The sequence below is a fragment of the Microcaecilia unicolor genome, chromosome 8 (assembly GCF_901765095.1).
Source record: "Microcaecilia unicolor chromosome 8, aMicUni1.1, whole genome shotgun sequence".
In the NCBI taxonomy this organism is placed as follows: Eukaryota; Metazoa; Chordata; class Amphibia; order Gymnophiona; family Siphonopidae; genus Microcaecilia; species Microcaecilia unicolor.
Window position 1 is genome coordinate 246817246 of NC_044038.1, and position 25135 is coordinate 246842380.

The following is a 25135-nucleotide window of genomic DNA, read 5'->3' on the forward strand; positions in this document are numbered from 1 at the left end:
CTAGGCAGGAGAGTGAGAAGCCAGCAGTTGATTGGGAAATTGAACCAGGTGCGAGGGTTGCAGGCAGCTTTATTAAGAGAGTGGTGGAAAGCTGTAGGAAGTAGATGGAAACACTCGGGAAGCTCTCTCTGGAAAAGGTGACAGCTGGAGAAGGGAAGTAGATGGTTGTGTTTGACTGTTTGAGTTTGAAGAACTGTCTTAAGTTTGAGAAGGGTTTAAGTAGCAGGCTCTGAGTAAAGTGCCTTTTTGTTATGTTTGACTTGAAGAAATGTTTATGTTAAAGAAGAAATAAGCCACGAGGAGTATGTTAAATGGCCATTAATAAAACCCTTAATTATAAGAAGCCTGGTGTTGATGAGCGTTTTGTGAAGGGAGAAGAGGAAACAGAAAGCTCCCCAGTGTTTGAGATAGAATCCTGTGAGTTACTGAGACACCTAGAGCCCAGCAGTGACCATGTGTGTGTGTGGCGGAAGCTAAGCAGGATCAGCCCAGGCTGGAGTCTGGAATGGTGACCAGCTCACAGCAGTCTTGTTGGGTCTAAATTTTCCTCCCAAATAGAGGGTTTCATCTTCAGTAGCCAAGCTAACGTAAACTCTGAACCCAATGCTCTTGGAGATGAAGTGTTAATTTATGGGATTTCATCCAAGGACCCATTGCTCTCAAACATGTCTTCAGTTTGATGATTGCCAGTATTTAACCCTTCCCTGCTTTTACACAGAGTTGAATATCATCAATAAACATGTGACAATCAAATGCAAAGAGCGGTTGCAGACAGATGTTAAGAGACAGGGGGGTGAACAGACCCCTTTGGTACTCTGCAAGTTAATGGATTAAATAAGGATCAAGTATTATCCCAAAGGACTAGAAAAACTTGGCATCTCACCATTCCTCCCAGGATCTGAAATCTGTTGCAAGTCAATAAACTGTGTTGCCAAAGCCACATCTCCAATGTTTGCATCGTCCAGCACTTGCACTTTGATCTTTCTGGCGAGCGGTGGGAACATCTCGATGAAGCTGATCTGCTCATTCCACTCCGGCTCTGTAGTGTTGTTTTCAACAGATGTTTCTCCCTGACATTGGAGAGGAGACCATTATTCACCTTCCTCTATTTAGAGAACTGGCCATGTAACGCTACTCCGTTTTATTTAACGATTCCCAATCCTTAACGAAACACTGTTTCCTATTCCACAACTTTTTATGTTTCAACAATTTTTGATGATTCATCAACATAATCAAACCAACACTTGGAAAGATCAAAAGAACATATGATAAGGCAAAGAAATTAACATAGTTAAATCATCAAAAATGTTAACAATCTTCTGCGCAACCCAACCCCCACCATCAAACCCCTCATATAATCAATCTCAAAAACTCTATTCCACAGTTTTTTAAAAAATTTCTCATTAGTGTCTCATGAGGGATTTTTTCAAACGCTTTCTGAAAAAGTACATCAACTGATTCACCTTTATCCACATTTATTCACACCTTAAAAAAATGTAGCAAATTGGTGAGGCATCCCTTGGTTGAATCCATGTTCACTCTGTTCCATTAATCCTTGTTTGTTTGTGTTCAGCACTTTTATTCTTTATAATAGCTTTTATCATTTTGCCAAGAACTGATGCCAGGCTTACCAGTCTGTGGTTTCCCAGATCAACCCTCAAATCCTTTTAAAAAGCTGTCATTACATCGGCCACTTCCAGTCTTCAGACACCATGGACTATTTTAATAACAAGTCACAGATTACTAATAGTAGATCTTCAATTTCCTTTTTGAGTTCTTGTAGTATTCTGGAGCGTATACCATCCAGTCTAGGTGATTTACTTCCCTTTACATTGTCAATTTGACTTATTACATCTTCCAGGTTCACTAAGATTATATCAGTTCCTCTGTATTGTCACCTTAAGTACTACTTCTGGCACTGGTAACTCTTACTGCTTTAGCTTATGATAGGGATAATTTGCAATCTTTACTTTGCTCTTACCTTAAATGCTCCAGGCTTACTTTTGCCTTTGTTGCAAGCTCTCTATCACGATGTCCTAACTTCCCTCTTTTGATAGTATTCTTCAAAGTTACCTCACTCTGAACCATGTGCTCCTAAGCAATTGTTGGCTTTGTTCTAGGTTCTAATTTAAAAGCTATTCTAGCTCCATTTTAAATGTTGGCGCCAGCAGCCTGGTTCCACCCCAGTTATAGTGACACTTATCTTTTTGGAATAGGCCCCACCTTTCCCAGAATGTTGCCTAGTTTCTATCAATTCTAAATCCCTTTTCTCTGAACCATCGCCTCATTCACATATTGAGACTCGAGCTCTGCCCACCTCTTGGGTCCTGTGTGTGGAAAGGGTAGCCATTTCTGCAAATTATACCCTGGATGTTTTGAATTTCAACTTTCTACCTCAGAGCCTAAATTTGGCTTTCAGAACCTCCCTCCAACGTTTTCCTATTTTGCTGGTACCCACATGTACCATGACAGCCAGCTCCTCCCCAGCACTGTCTAAAATCTAGAGGTCTACCAGCTTTCTCACATCCACCAGGTACTGCATGCCTTATAACTGAATCTCCAACTAAAAGGGCCATCCTAACTCTTCTCCCTGGCAGAAGCCCCTAGAAAAACTTGCTATGAGAGGTTATTACATCACCAGAAGGGCAGGTCCTTGCTACAGGATTGCTTCCTCTTGCTTTCCATTTAGGTCATCTCCCTCCTCCAAGGCAGCAGAGAGGCTGTCAGAATGGAAAAGGGACTTCTCTATTAGGTCCCTGTAGGTCTGCTCTATCCACCTGTCTGCTTCAGCTCCTCCAAGTCTGCTTCTCTAGCCTCAATAGATCAAACTTGTTCTCTGAGAATTGGGAGCTCCTTGCATTGAGTGCACACCTATGACCTCTTGCCAACTATGAGATAATCATATATTTGACATGGTGTAAAAGAACGGACAGTAGCCAACTGGCTGCTGGACTACTGTCTGCATCTTAGCACTGGTAAGTTGTTTTATTATTTAGGGAACTTGCTAAGAGAGTAGGGATAATAAACTAATATAAAAGGCCTTAAGAACATTTGGCATATTTTATGCTTTTATTTAGTGTCTGCTTCTGTTACACTCCTACCTGGCTGCTCCTGGCGGTGGCCATCTTGGTTGGTTCAGTTGTGGCGGCGGCCATCTTGGGAAGTGCAGTTTGATCAGCCTCTGAGGGCGGCCATCTTGGTGCTAGGCAGCCTCAGGAAGGAAGTACATATTTGGGCATAGAGCATCTCTTCTGATGGAGGCTGCCATCTTCAATCAGCTGCACATGTTTTAGACTGATTCCTACACTATTTAAAGCCCTGCCTCCAGTCAATCCTTGCTTCGGCTTCTATTGCTGTAGAGGTTGTAGCTCCTGTCTGTGTTCTGTTTCTGGTTATCCTGTTTCCTGTGTTTTGACCCTCGGATTGTTTCCTGACTACTCTGCTGTGTTGCTGCCTGCCCAGACCTCGGATTGTTTCCTGACTACTCTGCTGTATTGCTGCCTGCCCAGACCTTGGACTGTCTCCTGACTACTCTGTTGTTTTGCCGTCTTCCTGGTCCTTGGACTGTGTCAGTTCTCCCGCCTGTCTGGTTGGTGGCCGTACACCCCGCCGGTTCCAGAAGTCCTGGTGACCACCTGCAGCTGGGAGCTCAACTCCCGGTGAACGGTGGTCGTTTCCCAGGTGAAGCTAGGGGTTGTCTGGCTGCCTGACCGAGAGCAGTGTCACTCCATCTCTGCTGTGCTCAGTCGGGGCACAGGGGCTCACTACTACCGGGTCATAACAGCTTCTCACCAAACTGCAAACAATTTGTTTAAGGCGAAATGATGTAGATTTGATAAATATCTAATATCTACTTTTGTACTGCTCTAAAAGGCAGATGCTCAAAACTCTACTTCTGTTCCGAACGGTGCCATAAAAATACTGCCAGAACAGCGCAGAAGAACAAATCCATAATGCTGAACACTAATGAGATGCAAATATAGGCATAGCATTGAGCATTAGGGAGTTCGGCAGGAGGAGTTCTGCGGTAAGCTCGGCTCCTCTGCACGTGAACCTGGCAAAACCCGAACATGAAGTACACACACATTGCCATCTGTTTTCTGTGGCCTAAATATAAGCGTTTTACTTGGTTGTTGTTTTTTTTAAGCGTGGACACTTATATTTGAACACAGGACACAGATTCCAATGTGTGCTTTCACTTTTGAGTCTGCTGTGACTCGCTTATATTTGTTTCTCATGACCAGCACTTAAGGGCTTTCACAGGCTTTCTTCTGCTTCCAAAAGCAATCAAAATTGGCAGAAGGAAGTGTTACAAAAATCCTCTCTCCCAACACTCTTAACGCCTGCTCCGATCTGCTGTTATTTTTTGCAGCTGTAAGGCAGTTTTTGTTTCGGGTGTTCTTTCTGAGCATTAGGGAGGAATACAAAATGACCTCATTTACATGAGCTGGACTACATTAGCATGCTACTTGTGCTGTTCATTTGCACGCTCGTTCGTTCCCGTGCTACAAGCTTCTGAACAATCTGCATATGTAAACGTGGATGCTGGTCCAGCGATAATGACCTCTAGCTCCCGCGTTTACTTTTGAGCATTGGGGCCTAAGGTCCTAACAATTATATTAGACTATTTAAACAAGTAAACACCTGATCTTTCTCTTTTGGACGAGAGAGTGGAAGTCTGCTTATTGAGATTGGACATGAGGGGAGCCACTGCTTTGTCTGGGATTGGTACCATGGAATGTTACTACTAATTGGGTTTCTGCCAGGTACTTGTGACCTGGATTGACCACTGTTGGAAGCAGGATACTGGGCTAGATGGACCATTGGTCTGACCCAGAATGTCTATTTTTATGTTCTTATAGTCTTATGTTTGTTCATGTCATATCCTTAGTCTATCTAGAGTAACCTTTTTGATTTGGACTTTTTAAAGAAAATTACTGTGGACATACAATCTTTCTCCTCTTACCTGTTGTCCAGCAAATGAGACCTGAACATATGGATCAATGAAGACCTTTTTCTCTCCTATAATCTTGGAGAAGCTTCCCATGATGCCTGAACTCATATTGGGCAAACCTTCTGCCTTGAAGATTTTTACGTTTATTTTTGCCCAAGGTCGTTCAGCAGGAACTCTTTTAGGAAGTAGCAAATTTCTGAAATAAAGAAAAAATGCTTTGTGTGCTCACAAGCAGATGTAGTAAGATACTATATAAATGCAGATACAAACTGGGGCTACAGCACCCTCACTGTATTGATAATAAGAATTCACCAGTTCTGTAGACAGTGCAAAATACCCCCCCCCCCCCCCCCACTCTCTCTCTCTCTCTCTCTCTCTCTCTCTCTCTCTCTTTCTTTCTCCTAATCTTGCTTTTCTTTCTTCAAAAGAGAACAGGGCTTACAGAAGACAAACACAAATAGAATTGGAAGTGTGATAGACTTTGAAGACCTGAAGAATGGTCTAGAATTTGGCAGCTAAGATTTAATACTAAAAATTGCAGGTTCATGTATTTGGGCTACAAAAGCTTGAGGGAGCAGGACATGAAAGAAGAGCAAGACTGTGGGGGGGGGGGGGGGGGGGGTGATCACATCTGATAATCTTAAAATGGCCAAACAGCAGAAAAGTATCCTTGGGTGCAAAGGAAGAAAGAGATGATACTGCCTCTGAATATCTCATTGATGAGACCCCATTTAGTGTACTGTTCCAGAGACCACATCTCCAAAAACATATAAATAGGATGGAGTTGGTGCAGTGGTCAGTGGTCTTCATCATAGAATGTATGGGGACAGATGTAAAGATTTCAGTATGAATATTTTGGAAGAAAGGCAAAAGAGGGGAGATACGATAAAGATGTTGCACAGGAGATGAGTTTCTTTCAACTGAAAGGAAGCTCTAGAATGAGGGGGTGTGGGATGAACATGAAAAGAGACAGACTCAGGAGTAATCTAAGGAAATACTTCTTCACAGAAAATATAATGGGTGCATGAAACGGCTTCCCGGTGGAGGTAGTGGAAATAAAAGCTGTATCTGAATTCAAGAAAACTTCCTTTCCCTTGTTCCAAGTTTTCCAAGGAAAGGATCCTGTCCAAAACTAGGTAGCACTGGCAGGTCCTCGTGTGAAATATTCCCCATCCCTAGGCATGTTGATTTTACAGGATTTGCTACCAATTCCACACTCCTCAGCCAATACTGAACGTCTTCCAAACAACCATTTTGTCTTCTCCACCTCCATGAATCTACTGTCAATTAAAGGCATGACCAGCTGGATATTATCTGCCATAATAAAATCCTCATTCCCGTAAGTATAGGGTGAAATGCATTTTTATTTCTCTTTCTGTTGTATTGGTATGACTTCTTGAGCTTAATGTTTGTAAGTTTGGTCCTTCATTCTATAATAGGTGAGGGTTGGACTGTGTTCTGTGTGTGAGGGATTCTGCTGGCTTGTAGTGTGTGTTGAGATAGTCCGACCTGTTTGGCTTTTCCAGTAGATGGTGTATTTGCTGCCTTTTTTAAAGGTTTGGTTCTTGCTGTGTTGTGAGAGTTGGGAACGTTATGGTATGAAAGATTTAATACATAGATTCTGAGTAGATTATTTCCAGGGTTTTGCATTACTTTACAAACTATTTGGCAGTGGAAGGACTGAGTATTTATCTTACTGAGGTGATACCAGGATTTATTGGCAAGATGATAAGGGGAAACATCTTGCCTCTCTCTGTATAGACTTCAGTACAGATTAAAAAATTTTTTTTTATGTTGACAGTAAGTTTAGTGTGAATTTATTTAATATTCAAACTGATCAGATCATTTTTTCTCAGAAAAATAAATAGCTTTAATTCAAAAATATAAATATAAACAAGTAAATTCTGTGAAAAATAGCTTATATCTAGCTTCCATCTCTTTTAACTACACTGAAATTATATCTGGGCTTGTCTATTCAGCTGGAGATTGTAGTGTAGAGCGTGTCACGCACATAAACAGTGTCTCAGGTGTGTCACAACAGAAGAAAGGTTGAGGCCTGCGACAGGATTGCTGTTTCTGCTGTATCACCTACTTTTCAATGTCGTCACTCTGACTGCTGGAAGTAGCAGGCGGAGCCACCATGGAATCCCCCCTGGCCACAACAGAAAGGTTACATTTCACGAATCCTTTGATGCCAGCCCGGGTGTCTTTGGGATCGGTGATGACAGCCCATTTCTGCAAGAACCTATGATCTGTAGCAAGACAGTAGAAAGCATCTCATTAGTGTTGCATTTATTGACGGATTCAAAGTGATTTAGCCGATCCTACATGATTCCTGGCCAGTGAAATCGCTTGTTTGAGGCTATCAAATGATGACTGGCTCAGGGGCGTAGCCAGACACCCAATTTTGGGTGGGCCTGGGCCCAGGATGGGTGGGCAGAATAACTTTGCCCTGTCCCACAAGTGATTTGGTCTCTCCCTCTCTCGCCTGCATGTCATTTGGTCTCTCAAACATCCTCCCTCCCTCTCATGCAGCAACTAATACACATTGCTCATGTTGGCCCCACAGCCTTCCCTCTGATGCAACTTCCTGTTTCCTCATAGTTGTGAATACATCAGAGGGAAGGCTGTGGGGATGGGGCGAATAGTATGTATCAGTCGCTGCGCGCTGCAGGCGAAGATCTGCTATTTACAAGGTATGCAGGAGAGACAGTTGTTGGGAGTTTTTGGCTGGTGAGGCTTAGGGATCCCTGCCCCTGCCAGCCACATCATAGGTGTGCTGCTACTGGGTGGGCCTGAGCCCAAAGTGGGTGGGCCTGGGCCCATCCAGGCCCACCCTTGGCTACGCCACTGGACTGGCTGAATATTGCCACAGACCACTAAACTCAAAGCTGGCTATTTTGTGGGCGGTCCAGTGCTGAGTCAGCGCTTAAATTCCTTAAATGCTGAACCACAAGTTTAGCAGTTAAATCAGACTGCTTAAAAGTCAGTCCTATATCTATGTGGTTAAATGCTAAATATCGCATAGCAGATAGCCAGCCACATAAATCTGGATTTTCAGGGCCAGTTGCCTGGAAATTGCTCAGGAATAATGTCAGTGGCAGCTTAAACAAAATGCTCACTGACACTGGCTGAATATCGACCCCCAAAGTTTCCATAATTCACATTTTAAAAATCACATAAAAATCTTTGTTTAGATAGATAGTTTGGAAAAATCATGACCAAATAGCAGAGGAATCACATTCAGCGGAAGCCATATGTACCCAGGGTTGACCAACGTTAGGGCAATAAATACATAAATATATAAATTTAAATTAAAAAAATATCTTTATCTATCTATCAATATATCATAGACACACATACAAAAGCTGTGCAAATCATGTCACTTGCTCATTTTGTCCCAGGGTTTAGTTTCCTGCAACATAAGTGTCAGGGATCAGGAGTCATTCTCTTGTCTTGCGAGAAATCTTTACCTGCTGTGACAGTAGGAGTCAAATCCTGATCCAAAGCCTTTCCTACTCTGAGGAATATCACTCGCCAAAGATACACAATCTGCTAGAATACTGTTGGGACTACACTGGCTTCAGACATCTCCATTGGTTATAGACAATCTCCCTAATTCTAGAAAGTTACGTACAAGTTATAGAATAAGGTCAATTCCTCATGTAACTTAATTTAATAATGAGCTGATAATTGGTGTTAATAAGCTCTAATTGGGCATAACTACCCTTAGTATTCTCTAAATTGTGCGCTGAAATTCCAGAGCATGCAGCTTAGAAGGGGCGGGGACCTAGGTGGGTCATGCGCAGGTCAGGAAGTTATGTACGCCGCTGGTTATAAAGCACTTTCATTTGCATACCTAGCTGCCTATAGCTAGGCGTGAGAATTTACACAAGCCGTTGAGCTGGTGTAAGTACAGACACCTAAAGTGGTCTTGCGACAGTGTTGAATAATAGAAGTTCCGCACACAGCTGCCATTATAGAAGTAGCGCTTAGCAAGAATTACCCCCAATATGTACAAAGCAACCATCGGAGAAATACAATCTGTACAATCTCTACCTTTGGTTATTGGCATCAATGAAAATAACTCGGTCCTGTTCAGACACCTCTTATTCCTACGTGAGCAGAACATGAAGATCATGACTGGTGATCTACTGCATGAACGGAAATGATTACACAAAGGCAGTACCTGGCTGGTTGTATACAGTCCCTGCGTCTATTTTGAATGTTCCAATACGTGTCCCCATAAATGGAATCTTCTTTGCATGAACAACCTAAACACAAGACATGATGGGTGCAGTCAAAATACCATATGATGAATTCAGTCAGTAACTGTGTGGGAGATGGAATCTGCATCCCACATTATACAATATATATTCACCACACATTCAAGGAACAAGCAAAAAATGTTAGCTTTTACAAAATGCAAAAAATTATATTTGGAGAATGTCAGGGAAAATATGGAAAGGTAGAGGGCGCATTTTAAAATTAATGAAGAATAAGGTTATTTCTAAAAGAAATACATAGTAACATACATAGTAGATGACTGCAGAAAAAGACCTCCAGTCTGCCCAACAAGATAAACTCATATGTGCTACTTTTTGTGTATACCCTACTTTGATTTGTACCTGTGCTCTTCAGGGCACAGACCGTATAAGTCTGCCCAGCACTATCCCCGCCTCCCAACCACCAGCCCCGCCTCCCACCACCGGCTCTGGCACAGACCGTCTAAGTCTGCCCAGCACTATCCCTGCCTCCCAATCACCAGTCCCGCTTCCCACCACCGGCTCTGGCACAGACCGTTTAAGTCTGCCCAGCACTATCCCTGCCTCCCAACCACCAGTCCCGCTTCCCACCACCGGCTCTGGCACAGACCGTATAAGTCTGCCCAGCACTATCCCCGCCTCCCAACCACCAGCCCCGCCTCCCACCACCGGCTCTGGCACAGACCGTATAAGTCTGCCCAGCACTATCCCCACCTCCCAGCCACCAGCCCCACCTCCCACCACCGGCTCTGCCACCCGATCTCGACTAAGCTCCTGAGGATCCATTCCTTCTGCACAGGATTCCTTTATGTTTATCCCACGCATTATTCATTACAGTCTGCTTTGGGATATAATTCAAAAGAGGAGAAGATGTTGAATTTGGAATTCGACTTAAACATGCGTGGGATAAGCATAAAGGAATCCTATGCCGAAGGAATGGATCCTCAGGAGCTTGGTCAAGATCGGGAAGCGGGACTGGTGGTTGGGAGGCGGGGATAGTGCTGGGCAGACTTATACGGTCTGTGCCCTGAAGAGCACAGGTACAAATCAAAGTAGGGTATACACAAAAAGTAGCAAATATGCCCGGTGGTAAAACAATTTTGGGAAAAGATATGTAATTTCATGGCACATATAATGAATCAACATATATCAGTGGGCCCAGAACAGGTATTGTTGGGAGGGGAGACGGTGGGGGGTACTGGTGCTGTCCATCATAATCTCTTGCTATATAGAGCATTTTTAATAGGGAAAAAATGCATTTTAGCCAATTGGATCCACCAAGAGGCTGCTACATATTGGCAATGGCGTAATAGACTGCATGCGTTACTATTAATGGAACTCCGAGAAGTGCAGTGGAAATTAAAAGACAAAAAGAGTTTTACTTAGTTTGGAAACCGTACATACAAGCATTGGCTCCATGAGCACGCAGTTTTGTTCTAAACCGATTAGGGACCCTTTAATGAAAGAGGGAATGATATCTGCTACAAGCTGGTGACAGTCAATCTCAGTATAAAGAATTCCTGACCCCTTATCTGGGGGGGGGGGGGGGGGGGGGGAGGGGAAGGGAGTGGAAGTATGGGTAATGGAAAGGGGAGGGAAGGAAACGGGAAGCGGAAGGGAAGAATAGTTAATAAATAATTGACATATATGTACATATTTAACATAAAGAGGGACTAGTTCTGTATGTAAGAGCTTCTTTAATCATAAAGTTATTATGTAAATTCTATAGCGAAAGGAGTTATATTGAAATTGTTAATATACAAGAAGAAAGGATGCTGTAACAAAGAAGAATAAGACAAGAGGTTTTGGGGAGGAGGGAGGGGGTTGTAATGATTTATTGTTTGTTCAATAAAAATTGTTTTAAACTAAAAGTAGCAAATATGAGTTATCTTGTTGGGCAGACTGGATGGACCGTGCAGGTCTTTTTCTGCCGTCATCTACTATGTTACTATGAAAAGTGTAGTGAGTGGTCTTAATGGTACAGCAGATATCTAAGATAAGATTCTGAGGAAAGGGGATGGGGCTTGATATACCACCTATTATATACAAGTACTTATTTTGTACCTGGAGCAATGGAGGATTAAGTGATGCCCAGGGTCAGAAGGAGTTGCCGTAGGGATCGAGTCCACTTCCCCTGGTTCTCAGCCCACTGCACTAACCATTCAGCTACTCCTCCACTCCTTTCTAGCTGCATGCTGTTAACATTAGCATGTGGAGTTTGGAGACAGAGGAATTCAGCTTCTTGTCTCTACCTGCAGGTGGTGCCAAACACCACTGCCCCAGTGGTGGATCATTTGTAACTGTTTTTTGTTTATATCTGCCATAGAAACCCTCCATGGTCTAAGAGTAAAGCCTCCACATGCCTGGCTTTGTCTTTCAAGGATGAGAAGCCTGATTAAAGTTCCACTTTGCAGAAACAGCTGCCAGTTAAGCATGGCCAGTTCAAGAATATTAGGTGCCCTAGGCAAACCTTCAGACTTGTGCCCCCCCCCCCCCATTAAATTTCAGACCCCTTGCTCCCCCCAACAATCAGTCTGAAAATTGTTCACTCTTTCTACTGGTAAAAGTACCCCTGGTTCTTTTTTTTACTTTTTGTACTAATATCAGGTTCTGTTTTGCACCCCTTCCCCCCCCCCCAAAAAAAAAGCTGCCCTAGGCAACTGCTTAGTCCTGCTTAACGGCTGAGCTGGCCTTGCAGTTAAGTACAACAATACAGGAGAGGAGAACGAGAGGACTGCCACTAATCCAACTGTGTGAGGGGTGCAGCCACCTGGGTGGGAGGTACAAATTTCACTCAGCCCACTATCTTCTCTCATTGGTGGCAAAAATGGGGGGGGGGGGGGACAAGGGGGATATACCAAGACATATACTGCAGCAAAACATGTTTATCCACTCCTACTCTGGCTGAGATAATATTTAACCATTTCTCTGACCTCATGTGCAACTTTCTTCAAATCAATCACCTTACTTTCTAACTCTTCCTACTTTGTTACCCATCTATATGTTACAGCTTTGCTTTACCCTTCACTATCAATTATAATGTTCTATTACGTATTTTGTTGACATTGTAAATAGTATACCATCCCATACTTTGTATTATTTTTTTATATTTTTACTGCTGTAATTGTCTGTTGCTCATGTTTGATCTATTCTTTCTGTACATCGCCTTGAGTGAATGCCTTCAAAAAGGGGGTAAATAAATCTGGTGCCAAAAGGCTGGAGAGAGAACAAATTGTCCATTCAGTGTTCAGAAGAGTTGGCGATCAATCAAGGTTAGCCCTAGGTGGGTTCTAGGAATAGCGCCCAGGCGTTACGTAATAATTACTTTCTATTTATTTTTATGAGGTGTTGTGGCATGAGTGGGGAATGGGTAGAAAGTGGGCATGGAAGCTAGTGTGGGCTAACTGGTTAATGCAGAAATGGGGAGCTCAGGACCTCCTAAATAGAAGGTGTTAAGGGCTCCCACATTATCTTTTTTTTTTAATGGCTGTTTACTAATGCTAACATTAGAGCCGGTGGTGGGAGGCAGGGATAGTGTTGGGCAGACTTATACGGTCTGTGCCAGAGCTGGTGGTGGGAGGCGGGGCTGCTGGGTGGGAGGCGGGGATAGTGCTGGGCAAATTTATACGGTCTGTGCCAGAGCCGGTGGTGGGAGGCAGGGATAGTGCTGGGCAGACTTATACGGTCTGTGCCAGAGCCAGTGGTGGGAGGCGGGGCTGGTGGTTGGGAGGCGAGGCTGCTGGGTGGGAGGCAGGGATAGTGCTGGGCAGACTTATACGGTCTGTGCCCTGAAGAGCACAGGTACAAATCAAAGTAGGGTATACACAAAAAGTAGCACATATGAGATATCTTGTTGGGCAGACTGGATGGACCGTGCAGGTCTTTTTTTCTGCCGTCATCTACTATGTTACTATTAGCAGACTGTCAGAAATGTAACAAATAAAAAAACTTGCTATTTTATGGCTGCACTAGAAACGGGCTTAGGAAAGGCCCACATGAGGACACACTCTGCCCATTTACTAGCGAGCTTACTAAGAGGGCCCCTAAATTGGTAAGTTTGATTTTAAAGTGAGCAGTACTCACACCCCTACATTTCCTCAGAAGAATATGCTGCACTTATCTTTCACTCGGCTAATGTCAGTGTAAGGAAATCTGCCCATGAATCTGTCATGATTGCACGCTACGATCAGAATCTGATTTAAGATCTCAGTTTCCACATTGTTTATTATTTTCTCATAACTCTTTTCAGGGTCAGATCAAAAGGTGTAAAATAGGCCCTCCTAGTTAATGGACTTGCACACAATTCAATCTGTGCATTATAAGTGCCTCAGGCATTAATGTCCTGCCACTTCTTGGTTATGTGCCCTGGGTAAAAGACTAGAATTTAGGGACCAAAGCACGGCAAAATCAAGTATAAAATATCTGCAAATCCTCGTGGGCCCAATAAATGCTGAGCTCCTAAGTTAGACTCCTGAATTTATGAGCTATTTTCGGCCAAATTTAGGAGCATAACTTCTCAGCTGAAAATTCATTTTAATTTAGCAGCTTACTACTACTACTACTTAACATTTCTAAAGTGCTACTAGGGTTACGCAACGCTGTACAGTTTAACAAAGAAGGACAGCCCCTGCTCAAAGGAGCTTAACAGTTATGCTGATAAATCGTTCGCCTAGATTTGTGAGTCTAGTGCTGAAATCTGTGCTAAGCTTCTAATTTCTTTTCTGTGCCCTAAATCCACCCCTTTACCTCCCACTTTTTATGCTCCTAAATTTTGAGTAAAAATTCATGTACTCAGCCCTAGTACAAGTTCAAAGAGTTCAATGTATGGGCGTAACTCTCAAAGCGACCCTTTTACTAAAGCTGAGTGTCGCATGGCCCATAGTTATAAAATAGAACGCACAGCGTTCGGTTAGCGTGTGCTAAGCCTGAGTAAAAGGGCTCCATAGTTGGGGCTATAAATACTGTTTTTAATCTACCCCTCTGTGTACCCCCGTGGGATCCTTCCACACGGAGGTGTACAGAGGGTCTGTTCTTCTAAAATCCTTTTAACCGCCTCCCTGAATTCCAGTGACACCCCTTCCCATGAGTATCTGCGTTGGGGAGGCATCAGAAGGCTCAGTTCAAATCTAATCCCCATGACCACAGCTTTCTGTCTACTAGGATCTAGGTGTATCTTGGGCCATTTATGTTCCCACATATATACTAATCAAAGTCAACCCAATTTGGTTCAGTGGGTGCGCCTTACTTGTGTGTGGATTATTTTGTAGAACAAATGACAGGTATAGAATAAATAGAAATAAAGACAGAGATAGTTCACAGAAATAAGATTTTTTATTCTTACCAAAATCAAATGTTCAATTCGGTACATTCATCAGACAGATTTCAGGTTCAACTGCACAGAGCTCTGCCGTCCGAGAAGCGTTGGGGAAAGTTCCAAAGATCTGTCTAATTCTCATCTCTTTTATAGTCTTTGGTCCCAATACAAGTCTATGGAGAGGGATTTTTTTCTCTAATATTGAGTCATGACCTCCGGTCAGGTGCCCACCTGCCCCTCCTCCCAAAGATTGCTTAATATTTTCAACTTTTACACTTTCACTTCCTCTTTTCTGATCTTATGACAGAGATCATGTGTTTTTATATCTTATGATACCAGGAGCCATTTTCTCTAAGACATTCTCCATCTTATGAACCAAACTTTTATCATTTTTATCTCTAATTTCCTCATCTTACGTGTTACACTCAATTTGAAAGTTGTACCAGGTTTCATTAAAACTCACCAAGCAGCTCTGCTCTTGCAAGCTCTCTGCTATAAGGCCATCAGTAGGTTATTGGGCCTAATTAGTGCTTTCCAGCTGTTCCAGGCTGTGCAGCTTGGCCCACCACCATTCCAGTGGATAGGTCTCAAGCTAGAACACATATTAACAATACTTTGAATACTGGGCCTTTGTGTGCACAGATTTGAAATAGTGTCTAAGGATATGTCATATAACTTCACAGTTGAGGGAAAATTTGCTTAGAAAAACATATATAAAGAATACTTGGACTTTTACCCAATCTGGACAGTTTTTGTGTAATTTTTCCTTGCTGTTGCTTCCGAGTCTCCCTGTATTTATTTATTTGTTGCATTTGTACCCCACATTTTCCCACCTATTTGCAGGCTCAATGTGGCTGTTCACACCCTGCTTTGTTTGATTGTATCCCGTGAATGGCTTTCTAGAAACTATTCATTAGACTCGCTAAAGGCTTTAAGACCTACTTAGGACATAACTGATTAAAACATGTAGTACCGATACTTACGGAAATTTCTATCAGTTTGTCAAACACAGTCTCTCGGGGTTCATGGAATTTAAAGAGGAAATACTGAAATTAAAAAAACAAAACAAAAACAGGACATGTCATCAAAAGGAAAAACAGTGGCAAAATGCTGGCCTTTCTCTTCCACAGCATCCTGGAGGGAACAATCTCAGGGTATCAGTGAATCCAGACTGCCCCAATTTGACTGCCCCGATCGGACCGACCGTTCACTTGTCTATTAGATTGTAAGCTCTTTGAGCAGGGACTGTCTCTCTTTGTTAAATTGTACAGCGCTGCGTAACCCTAGTAGCGCTCTAGAAATGTTAAGTAGTAGTAGTAGTAGTGGTATCCACAGAGACCCTGAAAAAGTTGCCAGCAGAGATTATGCCTGCCTTCTTCTCTGCATGTAATAGTTTTATCTACAACAATATATGTAATTTTGATGATTATTGTTATGCTGTTAAAATTATAAGCTTTATGTCTAACTGTCGTATCCCGCCTTGTGTGAATCTCTTCATAAAGGCGGTTAATAAATCCCAATAAATATATAAAAATACAGTTATTCAATGCTGTGCCCTGGGATCATTTCTACAGATCATGGGTAAAAGCCTATGTCTTGTCAACTAGCCATTTCCATGGTTAAACAGTATTGTAGCTCACCTGTAATAGATGTTTTCTATAGACAGCAGGATTGAGTCAAGCACATAAACAGGCAGCAACATTGCCAATTACTAGCATGGAACAGCTCTTCCAGACCTCAGATTGGTCTCCATTAGGGATCTTACATTGTGTGGAGTACCCCAAGAAGGACATTAGAGAATGATGTTCTTATCTAGGATTTTGGAAAATGATTAAGTCTTGCCTCTTGAAGAAATTAGTGGACTGATCTGGAACTCACTTTCAGGGGCTATACCTAACTCAAAACTACCTCTACTTCAGGAAGCAGGTGAAAGTCTGGCTCTTCTCCCAAGTTTTTATTATGCTTCCATCATATGTCTCTGTTATTTGAATTTCAGTGCTGATAAATGTATATATTTTTGATCCTGTTTCATGGTTGTCTTATTACTAGGTTTCAATTTGCTGTTTTCAAGTTTTCTCTTTCATTGTATTTACGTTTATACTTGTTCATTTTACTATTGTTATGCTGTTAACAAAACTGTTTGATGTTTCATAGAGGCTCATTTTCAAAGCACTTAGCCTCCCAAAGTTCCATAGAAACCTATGGAACTTAGCCTCCCAAAGTGCTTTGAAAATATGCCGCCTGGTAACATAGTAGATGACGGCAGAAAAAGACCTGCACGGTCCATCCAGTCTGCCCAACAAGACAACTCATGTGTGCTACTTTTTGTGTACACCCTACTTTGATTTGTACCTATGCTCTTCAGGGCATAGACCGTATAAGTCTGCCCAGCACTATCCCCGCCTCCCACCACCGGCTCTGGCACAGACCGTACAAGTCTGCCCAGCACTATCCCTGTCTCCCACCACCGGCTCTGGCACAGACCGTATAAGTCTGCCCAGCACTATCCCCGCCTCCCACCACCGGCTCTGGCGCAGACCGTATAAGTCTGCCAGGCACTATCCCTGCCTCCCAATCTCCAGTCCCACCTCCCACCACTGGCTCTGGCATAGACTGTATAAGTCTGCCCCGCACTATCCCCGCCTCCCAACCTCCAGCCCCGCCTCCCACTACCGGCTCTGCTATCCAATCTCGGTTAAGCTCCTGAGGATCCATTCCTTCTGAACAGGATTCCTTTATGTTTATCCCACGCATGTTTGAATTCCGTTACCGTTTTCACCTCCACCACCTCCCGCGGGAGGGCATTCCAAGCATCCACCACTCTCTCCGTGAAGAAATGTTAAACTGTACCTACTGTAAACTGCCTTGGATGAATCTCTTCATAAAGACGGTTAATAAATCCCAATAAATAAATAATAAACAAATTTAATACATGTGACAACTGACTACCTACCCACTTCACATCAGGCCTAGCTTACTGCACACCTTTTATGTGCTGCTGGGTCAAGTACTTTTAATTCAGGGTGAGCGTGTAGAGTGTCCAGAAGAGGTTTGGAGGGGGTGTGCAAGTGAGACTGGGGAGTGATAAAAATAAATAGCAGTGATTGGTTAAAATCTGTTGCTGGTAGAAAGTTTGTCGGAGTATGCTTACCAGAAAGTGTGCATAACAATTAGCAGTAGACCTGGAGAGACAACTAAGAGCAATTTGATTGGTTGATGGCTTAAGCATTAAGTTCAAAGAGGCATTTTAGCTGAGATGGGTAAAGTAAAGTTGAGGGACAGAGTTGGACAAAAGAAGCTGTCTACGCTCCTGGAAGGAAAGTCCTTTCTTAGTGTGCGAAGAGTTGGTGAGTGAAATTTTGATTTGCTTTTTACTTGGCAAAGCTGAATTGAAAACTTGTTGTTAGTGAGGGATAAATAAATAATCTCCACATACTGAAATCTGGTGATTTAACTTAAAGCCAGAAGGAAACAGTCTGCTCTGACTGCTGTTGGAACCCCTGAAGCTGGGGGGGAGGGAGTGAGGGGATGGGATTGGGAAGGGCTTTTGCTAGGCTATGGGGGGAGGGGGTTGGGGGTTGCCTAGTGCTCAGCACTGTTAACTCAGGGCCCACCCAAAATGTCGGTTCTGCCTATGCCACTGCCTCAATGCCCTTTCAATTTCAGGTTCAACCAAACTGCTAAACCCCACCCTACATCTCCCACACTGCTATCTAGATCATTTGAATAGCTGTGAGTTGCCATGATCTGGCTCAAATGGATATATTTTTTGTATGTGTTTTGGGGGGAGGGGGGTTTGGAAGAGATTGTGCTGTCATGTACCTGATTATAGTAGGGACAGTTGGTTGATTTTTGGGTGGTCGTGTGCTTCTTTTCTTCTCCCACCTTCACATGTACCACAGGGTCAATGTTAACTCCCACCAGCTTCTGAGCTTGAATGATGGTCACTTCTATCTGTGCAGAGAGATGAAATACAAATTTGTGGCTTGTCTTGTCACTGTCCCCCTCATTCTATAGAACACCACAAGTTACACACCAATTAAACATCTAACATTAGGCACCCAAACAGAGGTTAGGCACCCCGAACGGGGGCAAAGGGAGGTTAGGCGCCCGAACGGGGGCGAAGGGAGGTTAGGCGCCCCGAACGGGGGCAAAGGAAGGTTAGGTGTCTAACTACACTTAGGCATAGTCTATAAGTGAGGGCCTAAGTGCTTTAGTGCCTAACTCCAAAGGGGATGGGGCATGGGCAGGTCACACTTCTGTGCCAGACTTATAGAATACTGTAAGTTGTGCTACATTTATACCTGCCTCTTACATGCTGCATATGTTGGTCTCTAAAGTTAGGCATCCAATGCCAATTTCGGCTCTATTCTATAACAGAATCTGGGCGCCCAGAAGCTGTGACAAAATACTATTTTCAGTGCCTTTTATAGAATTACCAAACATTCATAAAGGAAACTTGTCTGAGGGACACAGTCAGTGAAAATTGACCCTCTTGGTGCTACTGAAGGTACAGATAGTAACATAGTAGATGACGGCAGAAAAAGACCTGCATGGTCCATCCAGTCTGCCCAAGATAAACTCACATGTGCCATTTTTTGTGTATACCTTACCTTGATTTGTACCTGTCCTTTTCAGGGCACAGACCGTGTAAGTCTGCCCAGCACTATCCCTGCCTCCCAACCACCAGCCCCGCCTCCCACCACCGGCTCTGGCATTGACCGTATAAGTCTGCCCAGCACTGTCCCCGCCTCCCGCCACCGGCTGTGCCACCCAATCTCGGCTAAGCTCCTTTGGATCCATTCCTTATGAACAGGATTCCTTTATGTTTATCCCACACATGTTTGAATTCTGTTACCGTTTTCATTTCCACCACCTCCCGCGGGAGGGCATTCCAAGCATCCACTACTCTCTCCGTGAAAAAATACTTCCTGACATTTTTCTTGAGTCTGCCCCCCTTCAATCTCATTTCACGTCCTCTCGTTCTACCTCCTTCGCATCTCTGGAAAAGGTTCGTTTCCGGAGATGCGAAGGAGGTAGAACGAGAGGACATGAAATGAGATGGACTTTCTCAATGTCCAAATTTTAGCCAGATTAAAAATGGGAGTGAGTATGTCAAGGAATAAAGCAGTGAGATTTTCCTATTAGTCATCTTTAAAGGTTTATTAAGGTGATATGTTTTAAGTGGACTCATTTAATACTAGCGTTTGGAGATCAAAACCTCCTTCCTTAGGTCAAGGGAGTAAGCAGTACATTTGCACCTAGATTTTCAAATCTATGCAGAGCCGATGTTAGACATGCTGGGGCCAAGAGCAGAAATTTGGTAGGGGGCCCCAAAGCCAGCTGGCAAGCTGTACTTCCTTCGACTTTAGGGCTGTTGGTGGCATGGAGGGCCAGGTCAGTTGCCTTGTTTGCACCAGCCCAAATCAATGCAAGAGAGATTCACTCCCTAGACAAATACCAAGTGGAGAGCTCATGGACACTCTTTACCACAGACCTTGTAGGCAATTTTCATGAAAATTAGCCATGAAAATTTCTATACAGGAAGTAACTAGAAGTGCTCCCACTATGCTGCTTTCCCAGACAGAATAACTTTGTATACATTGAGGAAAGAGATATCTTAAGTCCGGCTGATTCAAGCTGCACAAGTAATTCATAAAAGGCTCTGTGAGTTTAAGGACTGGAATTCCACCACTTATATACTTCTTTCTGCCTGCTCCTTAGAGAATTACCCCCACCATGTCAACAAAACCTGCTTCTAGCTCTGGCACATCCTGAGCAGAACACAGACAGCGCAAGCTTGACCCATCAACGGACAGGCTTGACACCTTTATAAGGAGTCCATAGCGTCCTAGACTCAAAATAGGGACTGAGTGACAGATGGAGACAAAGGAGGTCCTACAATCCCTAGTCCAAGAAACGTTCCACCTCTCCCCAGCAATACTCCCCCCAAATCTTCCCCAACGCACGCAACACACACATTCACACTTTTAAACATAACCCTACAATATACCGCAGAGGCTGCCTTAGCCTGCCCAACTAACTCAACACAAGTCCTGCAATCCAGAATCTCCTGACCAACCTGGAATCCCTCAAACAATGCTTCAACTGCAACCACTGAAAATAATGCCTTGATCCTAAATGATACTGCCTCCTTAAATCCTCTCCCTGGTATATGTTCACCCCAGACTGAAAATTGATCGCAGAGTATTTCTTTGTCTGCCCATTGGCAACAATTCCTGTTTTCTGCTTTTTAGGTTACAGGGGACCTGCAGCTAGGGAGTCTTGTGAGGACTTACTTTGTTATCCTTCTTATCCTCAGAGAAAACTAACTTACCTATAGCATTTGTTCTCCATGGACTTAAGTATAAGTCTCCTGCTCCCATTTCTTTGAAGTTGCACTCAGTTTGGATGTTAACATATGGAACTGCGGCAGCCCCATGCAATGTTGCAGCACAGGAGGTACAGCGCATGCATGGTTGTGATCTAAAGTTCTTTAGAGTTGTAGAGCTAAGGGAAGGCTTTCTATATTAGTATCTGTCGGATGATGTCAGTCACCTATGAGAACTTCTTTCCTTCTGTCCACACAGTATACTTGCAATTTTTTTTCCTATCCTACAAGAAATCAACTTTGGATGTGGTCTACTCTACCAGTTCCTTCACTTTCTAGACTACCAGTAACCAGAGACGAGATTAGAATTATGCTCCTCAGCGACCAGCTAAATGTACTTGTGAAAATATCATGGACGCACGCTATGCTCCTCCGTAGCCTAAACATTATATGAAAGTCCATGTGTACTTTCATCATCCAGAGGACACAATCTTCAAAGAAGCCAAATTGAAGCACATTTTGAAAATCTATGAAAACTGTAGGAAAGAGGGACTTTCACGGGATGAAGTGTCATGCACTGTGATTACATAATAAAGTATGTTATGTGCACAGATCCTAAATCATTGTAGTTTTTATTCATTTAATTTGTATGTTACCTGGAAGTTTTGTGGTTTGGGAGTAGCAGAAAAATCCCATCTCGTTGGATATTTACTTCGGCTGGAACAAAACACATTTATTAAAATTTATTTTGGAATTTGTTAGACATAGTACTACTGCAAGCTGTGAATTTGTTTATTTGGTACTTGTTCAACAACCCCTCAAATGGAGGCAATCAAAGTGGTTTAACATACTAAAAAGCAAGTACAAATCTCAGATAGAAAAGATGAAAAGTGGCAGAGGGATCAGAGCCAGTCCCTATAAGTAAAAGCTGAGTAAAGAGATGGGTTTTCAGACCCACTTTAAATCTGGCATATGATAATTCAGTCCGAAGGTGAAATGGGAAGGATTCTTTAATGAAGATTCCAGAGAGAAAAACGTCCTGTGTCAGGTCGATGACTACAATAAACAGCAGAAACGGTCAACCAGTGTTCAGAACTTGATTTTAAGTTGCGAGCAAGGATATGAGGAGAAACGGAAGAGGATAAATAAGGGGGAAGACCAGTTTCCATAAAAACTTTTCATTTATCACCAGAGATAATTGTTGCAGAAAACATCCTCTCATACAGTAGCAAATAAGGTCTGCTCATGGGAACAGGATCAACGCCTACAGCCAGAGTAAATTTGACCCTCTGACATTCAGTATGTGAATTCGATGATGCTCACGAAATGGTGGCCAGAAAGTGTTACTCTGTAATGGCCTCTGTGCAGTCAGGCAGTCAGATCCGGTATAGAATTACAAGCCAAGTCTAGACAGAACCACTTAAGCCTGGCCTACGTGGGTTGAAGTGTGTGTCATTCGATGTTGATGCTTTGAGTACACAACTGACGGTGTTCTAGAACAGGGCTGCATTTCAATTAAAATTTTTAATTGTAATTAATGTTGGTGTCCAGCCTACCAGCAACTCCTCCCTCCCCCTGTGTTCAGCCTACCAGCATCTTCCCCTTCCCCCCCCCCCACTGTGTCCAGCTTGCCAGCATCTTGTTTCTGCCCTGTGTCCATCTCTTCCTCCTTTCCCTGCCCCCCCCCCCCACCGGGTCCAACATTATTCCCTCTCTCCTCTTTGCTCTCCCACCCTAGGTCCAACATGTATCCTTTTCTCTTCTCCACTTTCACCCGTCCCCCCTCTGTCCATCCTGCCAATATCTTATTTCTGACCTGTGGCCACATCTGTCCTCCCTCCCTTCCCCCACTCCCAGGACAACATCACTTTTTCTCTCCTCCCTCCCTCCACTCCACCCCCACCCCTGTCAGCGGTGCCATCGTCATCTCTCCCTGCAGTCTTTTCCCTCATCCGCTCCCCTGTACCTTTGAAGTTGTTTAGATAGGGAGCCTTTGGAGTAAGTAGCGGGCAGTGTGTAGACATTGCTTCGCTGCAGCTGAAGGTACAGGGGAGCAGGCAAGGGAGGGGAGTGCAGGAAGAGGCTGATCACACTGCTGACAGGCATGAAAACGATTAATTTTATTAGCTGCAATTTGATTTTTTTAATCATGACTAATCAATAACACATTAATCACAGATCTGAGCAGGACAGCGTTCCAGACCATGGGCTTCCTGCTCTCGAAGGCCCTGCTGGTCTCGTTCCATTCTGATGCTTCCTCACAATTGTCAGGGAGCAGGAGTAGCAGGGCCTTTCCCAACTGCAAGCAGGTGACCTGAGACGTGCTCCTGCAGGGCCGGTCAAACCCGGTAAGCAGGGTAAGTGCCGCAGGGGGGCACCTGCCTTCAAGGGCGCCGCTGCGGCGCCATACCACGCCGCTCCTGGTGCTTTAAATCTTTAATTTACCTCCATTCCAGCAGCGGCGTCATTTGAAAACCCTGCCCCGTCTCTAGCCTGCCCTCCCTTCGTGAGTTCATTCCACAGTCCCGCCTTCTGATGTCATTTCCTCAAGGGCGGGACTTCGGAATGAACTCACGAAGGGAGGGAAGGCTAGAGACAGGGCAGGGCTTTCAAATGACGTGGCTGTTGGAACGGAGGTAAATTAAACATTTAAAGCACCAAGGGTGGTGCGGTATGGCGGGGGATGGGGCGGAGAATCGCTGGACAGGGGCAGGGTGGGAGAAGAGAGAAAGGAGATGCTGGTGGGGGCGCACGCGGGCGCCAACTCAGTCTGCAGGGGGGCGCCAGAGACCCTAGGACCGGCCCTGCGCTCCTGCACATATCAGCAATTTGATTGATGCTGCAAATGGCAGGTATAGAGCTGAGATAAAGCAGTGGCAACAGTGATGACCACAAGGGGAGCAGCAGGAGGGGAGCATGGCCCTGGTCCAGAGGCCCTGATGTGGCAGAGTTGGTACAATACAGGTACCTCTTTGCTTGTGGCAGCTTCTGGCACCCTCCTGCCACATTTACTGTGCTTACCAGCTTGAGCCAGCTCTATGCCCAGGTGCAGCCCTATCTGCAAATTATGTGCTATCAAATCATGGTTAAGCACTATTTAACCGGTCAGCAGCTATTCTGACTGGTTAAATAGCGCTGAATATTGGGCAGATAGTAAGTGACGGCAGATAAAGACCTGAACAGTCTATGCAGTCTGCCCAACAGTCACACTCCATTATCAATTCATGATTAAATCAACAATGAACGTGATATTGTATACTTGATTGTGGTCTTTCTTTGATGTTTCTGGGACATAGACCGTAAAAATCTGTCTGGCTCTGTCCTTATGTTCCAACTACTGGAGTCGCCATCAAAGCCCACTCCAGCCTATCCAAATCCATCTGGTCATTTGAGGGACCCAGGGCGCAAAAGTCTGCCCAGTACTGTCCTCGGTTCTGGCTACTGAAGATACAATAAAACCAATCTGGAACAATGTAGAACAACAACCCCCCCCCCCAAAAAAAACCCATATAAACAGAAAATTCCAGGTACCTGGACCCACTCATTTCTCTGCAGTGGTAGTTTACAAACGTGCTCCTCCCCTCCTCTTCCTTAATCCTCTGATCCATCCCACTGGAACCACTCAAGTTGTTCCTTCAGAGCAATTCCAGCCAGATGAAATCTCAAATTTCAAGCCAAGCACCCCCCTCCCCCATTCCCCCTATCCCATGTATCCCCAGTCTCATCCCTCCTCAGCGCTCTTACTCAGATGCTCAAGAAAAGTCAGAGAAAGCCCCTTCTAAGTCTCCTGAAACTTCATCCAAGCTATAGTAAATCTGTCCCATTCCAAACCTTTTTTAAAACCAGCTACATTAACTGCTTTTACCACATGCTCTGGAAAAGCATTGCAGAGCTTAACTATACATTGAGAGAAAATTATTTTCTCCTAATTGTTTTAAATGTGTAATTTAATGGACTGTCCTTTAGACTTTGTACTTTTTGAAAGAGTAAATCGATTCCACTCCATTCAGGATTTTATACACCTCCACTTAGCCATCTCTTCTCCAAGATCCCTAACCTCTTTGGCCTTTCCTCATATGAAAGTCTTTCTATCCCCTTAATCCAGGGACTTTCTTTTTGTGTTTGGTGTACAGCGCTGCGTATGCCTTGTAGCACTATAGAAATGATAAATAGTAGTAGTAGTAGTAATCATTTTGTCGCCCTTCTCTTCGCCCTTTCCAATTCCACTAAATCATTTACGAAATTTGGCAACACAGTATTCGAGGTGCGGT

At 43.8% G+C, this 25135-nt stretch overlaps 1 protein-coding gene across 2 annotated transcripts in view; it reads right to left on the reverse strand.

Moving 5' to 3' along the window:
- LOC115476565 (fer-1-like protein 4) overlaps window positions 1-25135 on the reverse strand; it is a 147279-nt gene that overhangs the window by 98400 nt on the left and 23744 nt on the right. For both annotated transcript variants that reach the window (XM_030212993.1, XM_030212992.1), the window contains exons 8-14: window positions 21521-21581; window positions 18356-18487; window positions 15517-15579; window positions 9144-9228; window positions 7047-7206; window positions 4967-5150; window positions 884-1070 (exon numbers count right to left, since the gene is read on the reverse strand). In XM_030212993.1, the coding sequence (XP_030068853.1) occupies window positions 884-1070; window positions 4967-5150; window positions 7047-7206; window positions 9144-9228; window positions 15517-15579; window positions 18356-18487; window positions 21521-21581 (872 nt within the window). The remainder of the gene's footprint in view (window positions 1-883; window positions 1071-4966; window positions 5151-7046; window positions 7207-9143; window positions 9229-15516; window positions 15580-18355; window positions 18488-21520; window positions 21582-25135) is intronic.